The sequence below is a fragment of the Danio rerio genome, chromosome 3 (assembly GCF_049306965.1).
Source record: "Danio rerio strain Tuebingen ecotype United States chromosome 3, GRCz12tu, whole genome shotgun sequence".
NCBI classification, from domain to species: Eukaryota; Metazoa; Chordata; class Actinopteri; order Cypriniformes; family Danionidae; genus Danio; species Danio rerio.
Window position 1 is genome coordinate 5,903,431 of NC_133178.1, and position 10,997 is coordinate 5,914,427.

At 38.3% G+C, this 10,997-nt stretch overlaps 1 protein-coding gene across 4 annotated transcripts in view; it reads right to left on the reverse strand.

Moving 5' to 3' along the window:
- The window catches only part of LOC101884644 (uncharacterized), a 34,256-nt gene that overhangs the window by 14,974 nt on the left and 8,285 nt on the right, over positions 1 to 10,997 (reverse strand). Inside the window, exons 1-3 of one of the 4 annotated variants that reach the window (XM_073944030.1) lie at positions 3,353 to 3,505; positions 2,856 to 2,910; positions 2,652 to 2,723 (exon numbers count right to left, since the gene is read on the reverse strand). The exons of 1 other annotated variant lie outside the window; for it this stretch is intronic. In XM_073944030.1, coding sequence (XP_073800131.1) covers positions 2,652 to 2,661 — 10 coding nt within the window. In that variant the 5' untranslated portion in view covers positions 2,662 to 2,723; positions 2,856 to 2,910; positions 3,353 to 3,505. Of the gene's footprint in view, positions 1 to 2,651; positions 2,912 to 3,352; positions 3,506 to 8,420; positions 10,778 to 10,997 lie in introns of those variants that run through there. 2 more of the 4 variants (XM_073944029.1, XM_068217921.2) reach the window with 2 other exon arrangements.

Below are 10,997 nucleotides of genomic sequence, written 5' to 3' on the forward strand. Positions count from 1 at the left end.
TTTTTCTATAAATATCTGGGATTTGTTGAATAATATTAATCTATTGCTTTGCCTGTTTTTTAATATGCACGATGCCTTCTGCTAAGGCCGTTTATTAAAGCGCTGATGCTTTTGATTTGCGGCGTAACCATGGGCGTAAATCCCGGGGGGAACATTTATTGTCCCCCTCACTATATATATATATATATATATATATATATATATATATATATATATATATATATATATGCACTCTCTATTGTGAAAAATATATATGTGTGTATACCTAAAATAATTGTCTGAGTAAGAAAAAAACCCTGCATTTATTCTTTAAAATGCATTTACTGCTCAGTATAAATGCTTGAAAATGATTGTTGAAAATGTCCATTAGAAACTTAAAAGTAATCAAAAAGTAATCAAATGTAATTAGTTACTTTACTTTTATAATCTAAAAGTAGTGTAACTTGTTACATTTTATATAGGGTCATTTGTGATCTGTAAAAAATTATTTTAGTTCATGATCTCTGTAATGAAAATGTTTTTTTGCTATCATATTATGAGTTCTTACAGAAGTTCAATTTTCCTGTCTCACCAAAAGAATTTGCCATTGTATTTGATGCTGTTCCTGCAGGAATTATTACACTGTTTAAAGGCTTGAACAGAACTCTATGCATCACACCATCTCTCTGTGATCCATTTGAAACAACAGTGGGCAAAGCTTGTCTTGTTCCAAACTCAACTAACAAATCAATCCGTATTTTGTTTCAGAAAGAAGTTGTTGCAAAATCATATGTTATTACTTACTGGAGCAATTTTACAAATATTTCAAACTGGAGAAAAGTTTGGCTTTTGCCACACAAATATCTTATTGTGAACCAAGTCAGAGAAGTGTCTTTTAAATTAATTCACAGATTCTACCCAGTGAGTAGCTATTTAAAAAGATTTAAATTGAATATTAACACAATGTGCACTTTTGTAATTCAAAAGAAGAAACAACTGTACATTTATTAGGCTGGCTTGTGTAGCAAGCCAGACTACAGTTATCCTATTTTTCTTCTGAGACTAAAAAACAAAACGCATCTCCTCCTAGAGCTTTCGAGTTATGACCACCAAACTCACACCAAACCTTCAAACTGGTCTGACTCGGTGTGCTATATCTTTTCCAACTGATCCGACTTTCGGTTTTCCGAAAAACGTCCCGGGACCGTCGGAAAAATCCCATTGACTTTACATTGGACCAGACTTTGTGACCTCATAACTCTGCATCAGACTGTCACACAGACTTCTAACTGGGCTCATTTAATTCAGACTACCTAACTGCCAATACCTGATGAGCTTTTAACTTTCTGGCCACGCCCTAGTAACCACTTTTGGGACCCTAGAAACTGTCCTATAGACCTCCATTCAAAAGACTGTCATTGACTTTACATTGGATCAAACTTTGTGAGCTCATAACTCTGCATCAGACTGTCCTATAGACTAATGGCTGAGCTCATTTAACTCACACAACCAAACTACCAATAACTGACAAGCTTAGCCACTCCCTAACAACCAGATACTGCACCCTTGCAACTGTCCCAAAGACTGCCATTATAGAGGCCCAGATTGATATTGTCATGCTGCTGTGTTATAGCAACATGCTAATCATGATTATCTACTGTACATCTATCTATCTATCTATCTATCTATCTATCTATCTATCTATCTATCTATCTATCTATCTATCTATCTATTTATACTTTTTAAAACTGTTTAAACTAAATAAACTATTACCAACAGGCTTTCGAAAGCCAGCCTCAAAGTTTGTCTCGACAAACTTTAATAATCTAGTGTTGGTATTGTTCCTACACAAAAACATTTTGGGGTAACTTTTGCAAATTTGTAAATGAGTTTATATATTCCAATTTTTCTTTGTTTTGGGAAAATGTATTATTTGGTTTTATTGATACAGACAATAGTACAGAAAAAGTGTTCTACTTCAGAAACCTTTTACTTTTACTTGCTAAATATCATATCCATAAATGCAAATTCTCCAGTAATAAATGCTTTTTAAGGTATTCATAAAAGAATTGAAACAATACTTTGAAACACTTTCCGGTTCAGGAAACACTAAGGCTAGGAAAACATTATCTTGTCATGCCCTATTTAAAATTCCCCTGTAAAAAGTGGTACTTTGTTTTGAATTACTTACACTCTTAATATTGTATTTTTATTTTAAGCTTTACGTTATATGTATCTCTTATTCAATTTACTGTATTTTTTCCCCCTTCTTTACTGTTTTATCCCCCTGGCATCTTTTATGTTCCTTATATAGTTCCTAATGTTTCATTATTCTGTAATAATTTACTGTTTAATAATAATAAAAAAAATAATAAAAAAATTCCAAAGTAACTCTCCCAACACTGCGATCCAAAAGTATAAATGAAAACGAAGAATGTGTACAAAGTGAACAGGAATAATGAGGGTTTTACTAAAAGTTAAGTGTAGTAGATTGTAAATGTACAAAACAAAAACTAATTTTACTGTCTGCTAAGAAAGCTTTCCCGGCTAACCAAAAACAAACCTTAAAGCAACATTGTGCAACCAACACTGTCCCAAAATACAACTGAAAGGAGAAACACTTGAATACTGAGAAATATACACTAATAAGTAAGAAGACAAACATAGTGTACCTGTTTCCATATGAAATTAGGTAGCCTTTGAAAAAGGTAGCCGGAAATCCAGTGTTCCTGATGGCCTTTCCACTGGGGAATTCACAATATAGTCACAGGATATGATGGATAAAGAGAGTGAGTTGTAGGAGTCGTGAAATAAGCGCTCTGGAGGTTAAATATAAAAGCTGGAGCGTAGCCTTTACTTCATCAGCACTAACTTACTTCTGAGCTTTTACTCCACTGCATCCGCTATCAGTATGATGTTTACTGCTGCCATCTAGAGGACAATCACAGCAACAACTTGTAGCATAACAGGGCGTGTAATGTAAACTAAACAGCTTTAGCAGAATAAATTATTTAATTATGAAAGCAAAATCAATGTTAAGGTGATAATACATAAATAAATATTATGAACAAATCCATTTCAATGCAATTCCCATGTTTTAGTTCAACTCATCACAGGACAAACAAAACCCGTTTAATTTCCAGCAGACACCACACATGATCTACAGTAAATTGAAGTAAATCCTGAAGTGTTTTTGAACCAAACTATTAATTAATCTGCTGTGGTAATTCTATAGTTGATGTTGTGATATACATAGTAATATAAACTAATTACTCAGCAATGAGTTTAATATATACATATTTTATACACTTATCCTTTCATTACACTGCAATACACCACAGTTTACAAGTATTATTACTGAAGTATTTATTACATTTGTTTCTGATTAGTCAATACCACATTATGCCGGAGCATTCATTGACAAAGACTTCATACGTTTAATACAATAAATATATAATATTTGTTGTTCTCAAAGACGCTACACTCTTGTCACCGACTCGGTCCCAGTCACTCCCCTCGCTGGCCAGCAGAGGCCACCATCTCCGGACTTTTAAGCATTACATCATCCACTTACACTGATCCAGCACACCTGAACTGAATCCCACTAATGACCGACGTACCCTTTATAAGCCACACTCAAACACTCAGTCTTTGCGAAGTCTTGTTCAGCCCCGGCCAGCATTACTGAGCGTTATATCCTGCCTGATCTCCTGTGTATTACTCCAGCCCGTTTCTGACTCTGCTTTGCCTTCTGCCTGCCCATGACCTAAGCCTGTTACACGGACTCTGATACTCGCTGCCTGCCCTCGACCCAAGCCTGAAACACGGACTCTGAATCACGCCGCCTGTCTCTGACCCATGCCTGGTAAATCACTCTGTGTCTGTCAGCCGCCAGCCCTAAGACCTTTATTGCTGTTGTTGTTGTATGTTCGCACCTTTGTGCGTGTTGATTGTTTGAGTGAAAGTGTGACTAATAAATACTGCATAATGGATCCCTCCGTGTCAGTCTCCCCGTTACAACTCTAAAAACAACGCAGGATTAAGAAATAACCCCAGCTTCACCCAGTTGTTGGAAAACTCGAACAAACCCACGCTGAGTTATTCCGACCCAAGTGCTGGGTTTGCTCATTTCATTTAAATAAACACACTCACTGGCCACTTTATTAGGTACACCTTAAAAGTACGAGGTTGGATCCCCTTTTGCCTTCAGAACTGCCTTAATCCTTTGCGGCATAGATTCAACAAGGTGCTGGAAATATTCCTCAGATATTTTGCTCCATATCGACCTGATAGCATCACGCAGGTTTTGCTGATTTATCAGCTAGCAAATTTTGACCCGACCATTCAAATGTCGTAGCAGAAACCGAGACTCAGAGCAGGCAACGTTTCTCCAATATTCTATTGTCCAAATATATATATATATATATATATATATATATATATATATATATAGCCTCAGTTTCCTGTTCTTAGCTGACAGGAGTGGCACCTGGTGTGGTTTTCTGCTGCTGTAGCTCATCTGCCTCAAGGTTGGACGTGTTGTGTGTTCAGAGATGCTCTTCTGCAGACCTCGGTTGTAGCGAGTTGTTACTGTCGCCTTTCTATCAGCTGGAACCAGTCTGGTCATTCTCCTCTGACCTATGGCATCAACAAGGCATTTGCACCAACAAAAATGCCGCTCACTGGATATCTTCTCCTTTTTGGATAATTCTCTGTAAACCCTAGAGATGGTTGTGCACAAACGAGGGGGGTAAGAACCTCGGGAGTGAGTGCCGCTTTGTGGTGCCATGCAGGTGGAATTAAGAGAGTGTAGTGCCAGTGGTTGTCCTGTAGGCAAGCATCAATATTTCGAACTTGATCCAAGACTCAATCGGTAAACAATTGCAGAGAGATAGAGAGGTGTTGCATGTGTACTCTTGGGCTCATTGAAGACCAGAAGAGGATTTGTAAGACCTGACCAAGCGAACAAAAAATAAATCAACTCAACCCTTCTATTGCTTCTTCAGGGTTACATATAATTTACACCAGTTCAGTTTTAATCTGGAGGCATTACCTGTGTTCCTTCTGTAATGTGGAGAACTCCCTCTGCCAAGCTGGGCTCCCATATGGATTTGCTGGTGGTTGGTTTGTTGTTTTCGCGAGGCTTGAAGTTGAGTCCGGATGTTCAAGTTCAAGGCAACAAAAGACTGTAGTCGTGTTTTGGTTTTGCAGCACACAAACTTAACTAGACTCTCTACACGAAGAAAAGAACGAAAAGTAATGTTGATGTGAAGTGGCTGTCTTGTTATCTCATCTTAGAGTCTATGTCTGGTCGCTGGACCTGAAGAAGATCCTAAGCTCGAACAGAACTAGGATAAACTGCGCTCGTGCTACTGGTCCACCTGGGTGATTTTGGTGGGTCATTTGGTGTGCCATGGCCTTAATAGGGCTGAGCCAATAGTGCTAGGAGTAGGGGTGTAACGATTTATCGTTGTACGATTTATTGCGATGCAAAAATGTCACAATATGCATCGTGGTGTTATGACGATTTGATTACGATATGACGTCCGTTTTCTCTTATTAGTTGAGCTGATTGCATGTGAGCTACGTTCCACCTGCTGTCGCACGTGAGTTCAGATTGCAGCAGCAGTAATGTTAGCAGACCAAGATGAGTGGAGCTGAAATAGAGGATGGCCCATCCTCTCAAAATCAGACATCTTGCAACATTTCGGTTGTACAGTCATTGCTTTAGACTCATCCGCTTTTTGACACGCATACTGGGTCAAACATAGCCTAAGTTTTAAAGTCTTCACAGTGATTTACATACTTTGCACAGCGACATGGAAACCTTCTAATGGTGTTGAAAGAGTCACATACTGTATTTATAAGGTACAATTCACCCTAAAATATCATTCTGTCTTCATATAATGTTCCCGCCGCAAAATCACACATGACGTGAGCTGACCGTGAGCTGTTACTACAGAGGGCGGACTTTGATAGAGGTGCGCGTATGGCAAGCCGTTTTAGCATTTAAATCTTTGTTCTGACTCCATGAATATTATGTATTTAGAGATATCTCTAATTATATTTTGACTAGTCATAATTATAATTAGACTAGTCAGAATGACAATTAGAGATATCTGCAATTACAATTGTACTAGTACGAAATCAGATTGGAGATATCTGCAAATATATTATGACTAGTCATATTCCTCCATTGACTTCCATTGAAAAATATTTGCAGATATCTCTGAATAAAATATGAATTAAATACCTGGAAATGTGGATTTTTTTTTGTACACACAAAAAAACGCAAGTGACCAAGCAAAGCCTTAAGCTCTTACTGTTAAATTCAATTGAATAGAAAGCTTATTTTTTTGCACCTTTACTTAAATTGTTCCTTAATTTTGTCTCTGTCATTTCAATAATAGTTTTAAGAAGTTTTTAAATTGTTTTATTTTCCAGAGACAGGCCTGTTTAATTTATTTTCTTAAAGAAGTTTCAGTTTAACAAGTTGAAACAAAAGAAATACATAAAAAATAGTTTACTTGGTAAAATTTGCATTTCAGTTTAATTTTCAATTTTTATTCCAAATATCGTGATACATATCGAATCGTGAACATTATACCGTGATACACATCGTATCGTGAGCTCAGTGTATCGTTACACCCCTAGCTAGGAGTGTAGGGGTATGACTCATCACGTTGTGGAACTTAACGGTATAGTTTAGATCAGGACTCAGTCCAGGAGGGCCGTCCTGCAGAGTTAAAGTCCAACTTGCTTCAACACACCTGCCAAGAGGTTTGTAGTATGTGAGCTTGATTAGCTGCTTCAGGTGTGTCTACTTGGGTATGGAGCTAAACTCTGCAGGACACCGCCCTTCCAGGACCAAGGTTTTGGCCCCCTTAAGCTGCGATCACACTTGGCTTTTCCTCCCATAGTCTCCAATTCTTACGCACGCGAATGCGTCAGACCGGAAACGCAGGGTCATGTGTCAAGTTTCGCAGGTTGCTGCGGTGCAAACTTCATGCTTGGTGAAATCTGACCTGCAAAATCGCATCACTTGACTGCGTGAGACCAATCAAGGTTCAAAACATGACCTCTCTGGACAGAAATTTAAAACATGGAGCAATCGCTCGCTTTTTTAAATGTCTAATAAGCTTGTTTAATTCCGCCCGTTTTCACAGCGCCGTAGGACAGAACAACGCATGCTCAAACTCTAATGTGACCGCAGCTTTATGCTTTTGCATGCCGATAACGTAAAGAATTCTTTCCACTGCTGTTGTTCAAAAACAGTGACGTCGCTAAACTATGAGCTACAGCGACTCCGAGCCAATCAAAATTCTAAATAGCCCTATTTAGTCCCCAATAAGGGTGACTTATTTCCCAGGATACATGATAGTTTTAATAACTCATTTCTAATAACTGATTTATTTTATCTTCGTCATGATGACAGTAAATAATATTCTACTAGAAATTTTTCAAGACGCTTCTATACAGCTTAAAGTGACATTAAAAGGCTGAACTAGGTTAATTAGGCAGGTTAGGTTGATTAGGCAAGTTATTGTATAACAATAGTTTGTTCTGTAGACAGTCGGGAAAAAAAAGCTTAAAGGGGCAAATAATTTTCACCTTAAATGTTTTTTAAAACATTTAAACCTGGTTTTATTCTAGCTGAAATAAAACAAATAAGACTTTCTCCAGAAGAAAAAAAAACATTATCAGACATAATGTGAACATTTCCTTGCTCTGTTAAACATCATTTGGGAAACATTAAAAAAAATAAATAAATAAAAAAATTCAAAGGGGGCTAATAGTTCTGACTTCAACTGTATCTGAGGGGAAAAAACATGCTCACCTTCCGTAATTGATTGACTCAAGATCGATTGGGAAATAAGAAGCATGGATTTAAAGATATTTTAAGGATTTCAGCTCAGCTAAAGTTTACAGTGAACTTTTTAAAGGATAACCCTATTTAAAGTATTTATCGTGAAGCACTAATCTAGGAAGTATTGCATTTTCTTTTCTGATTTTGGCAGCAGTTTTAAAATTTTAAAAGTTCACGTTATTGGATTACTTTTGTATGCTTGTACACCTACTTTAGTGAAATAAAAAAACGTTTATAATAATCAAATATAAATCAAGTGGAAAATTAGATAATAATAATATAAATAAATAATAAATAATAATAATAGAAAAAAAAAGCTACTTTTGTGAGACGATAAAATAAATGGGGCCTTTGGGTTTGCTATAGCCCCAGGGGTTAATGTGTTCTAAATCCAGCCCTGTATACAGGTTGTACAGAGGAGTAGAGGAAAAGAAGAGTTTGAGAGAGTTTAATGATGCAAGTCACAGGATTTGTAAGACCTTTTCTACAAACCAAAAATCAATTCAACCCTTCTATTGTTTCTTCAGGGTTACATAAAATTTACAGCAATTCAGTATTAATCTGGAGGCATTACCTGTGTTCCTTCTGTGATGTGGAGAACTCCCTCTGCCAAGCTGGGTTCCCACATGGGTTCCCTGGTGGTTGGTTTGTTGTTCACGTGAGGCTTGGAGTGCAGTCATGTTGACTTCTGGCTTCGCAGTACACTAAACCTAACTAGACTCTCGACAGAATGTAAAATAACAGATGTGGAAGTTTGTCCCATCTTAGAATCGGTGTCTGCAATGCACTCTAGTGCTACTGGGACACCTGAGTGATTTTGGTGGGTCATTCGGTGTGCCGGACCTCTTCAGCCTCCTTTCCACTGCACACGACAAACAACGAGCAAAAGACTGGAAGTCGTTCATCTCCAATGGAAAGTAGTTCGAGAGCTGTGTGTAGACTGTATGCGACCAGTCGACTGGATGTGATGTATTCCAGTGTTGCCCAAGCAAGCGAAATGAGACGTAAGAGTTTTCGTTGTTACTTTTTTAATAATAAAAAGGTCTATGTTAAAAAAACATTTCTAATATATATATATTTTTTTATGTTGTCTCCACATTCCCTCCAAACTTTTTAGAGGTCTATGAGCTTTTAGTATTCATTCAGTCAATCATGGTGAACGCACGGAGATTGAAGTTTTTTTTTTGCACTTTATTATGGACACCACGAGAATCAGCTTCCTTTCGATGGTGCACGACAACACTGAAAATTCTGTGCGACTGCCACAAGGGGGCATACTCCAACAGCTGTGTCCAAATGTCATGTGCAGTGGAAAGGTGGCTTTAGTCTCTTAGGGTGCTTTCACACTAGCACTTTTGGCCCGCACCCGGGTTCGTTTGACGTCATAGTACTGTCTGTTTAGCTAGTGTGAACTTGTCTTCTGAACTCGGGTGCACACCCGTGAACCATACCCGAGTCCGCCTGAAAGAGGTGGTCTGGGATACGGTTCATGAGAACTCTAGTACGGATCACTTCTGATGTGAATGCAATCATACCAATTAATGGAAGCGAACCGCCAACTGTACAGCAAGTTATCCTTTTCATAACGTACGTTTGTGTATGTGTGTGTGCCATGTTTTGTACCTTGGTGACAGGCGCTGGACTGAGCTTGGTAAACACAGCGATACACAGTGATGTCTGCTTGTCTCCTCCAAAAACAGCTTCTGCCGACACTGTGTGTTGTTCTGAATGTTTATAATGTTTTTGAGACAGATGGCCGCGAGTCGCTTTCTGTTTGTCCAAAACCAAAAGATTCAGTAAAAGCAGAATGACCGCGATGTGCGGAAGTCTTTCCATTTCGGCGCTTGCTTTCTTGACCGCCACCTTGCAACGGCCGGGAACAAAACAGCAGCTCAATGACACTAGCGTACCTGATGAGCCAATCACAGTCATTTCTGTTGAGCACTGGTGAACACTATGGCAAATCAGTAGCGTTTATGAATGCACTCAGCAGCACTTAAATGTTAGCGGGAATTAGAAAAAAGGTCAGTACAGCGTCAACACTATTACAGACAACAGGAGGATGTGCTACAGAGGACTGCATGGTTTTAGTGAAATAAAAAAGTACATAAAATATTTTAGACCTAGAACGGCAAATTCAAGACTTTTTAAGGCCTAAAACTTCGATTTTTTAATTTTTGATTTTTTAAGAGTCCTCCAGAAACCCTGATATATGAAAGAATTGGCCCAGTGTGAATATATTTGATATTAGCAATAATTAAAAGTTTAAATGATTCAGATAATGTCGCTAATATTCGATGTATTACCCTACTTGGATTGTGAGGGTGTGACTCGGCCCACACACAATCTGTGCGCACAGAAATCTGCAGATGTTTAGTTCATTACTGAGTCTATTTATTCACTTGTGTAAATGTGTGTAAATTAATACTTATTCAGTTTATAAATTAATTTCAGTAATATTACTGATTTATTTACAATACAGTTTGTGAAGTATTATTTTCTGTCTTTTAGGTTGCAACCATCACCAAATGACAAATCATTGCTGCCACTCTGATACAAGTTTTAATTAAGGAAACAATTACAAAGCAATGCAGTGTTTGAGTATTCTGTGTTTGCCTGAGATGATTGGTCTTAAGCAGCTCGCACACCAGAAGCGCCACTCGGCGACGCGCTGCGCCATGCATTTTAAAATTTTAAACATAGGTTTCTATCAGGGTACACACACTGGCGCCGCAAGTTGGCAGCACCCAGCCACGACTCAGGACGCTGTTTATATCTCTGCAGCACCATCTGAATAGTTACATTTTAAATACCATGCGGATGTGCGAGTCTGGTGTGTGATACTTTCAACTGAATGTGCGCGCTGTGTCTCTGCGCTGATTGGCGCTTCTGGTGTGTCACGCCCTTTACCGAAATGTGAATATTCCATACAAGCTGAAGCTGATCGGTCAATTCTTGTCATGTGACTCGCGGTGCACTTGCAGGATTCATTCAACTGTGTGCATCTGGTCTGGAAGGCCAGCGCCGAGTCTTCCAGACTAAAAGTCACGAACGCCGCACACCTCCATACGAAATAACGAACTTGTGTAAACTCTAGAAAAGACGCAATATGTGATATGCCTAAAAGGCCGATTATCATTCTTTTGGCAGG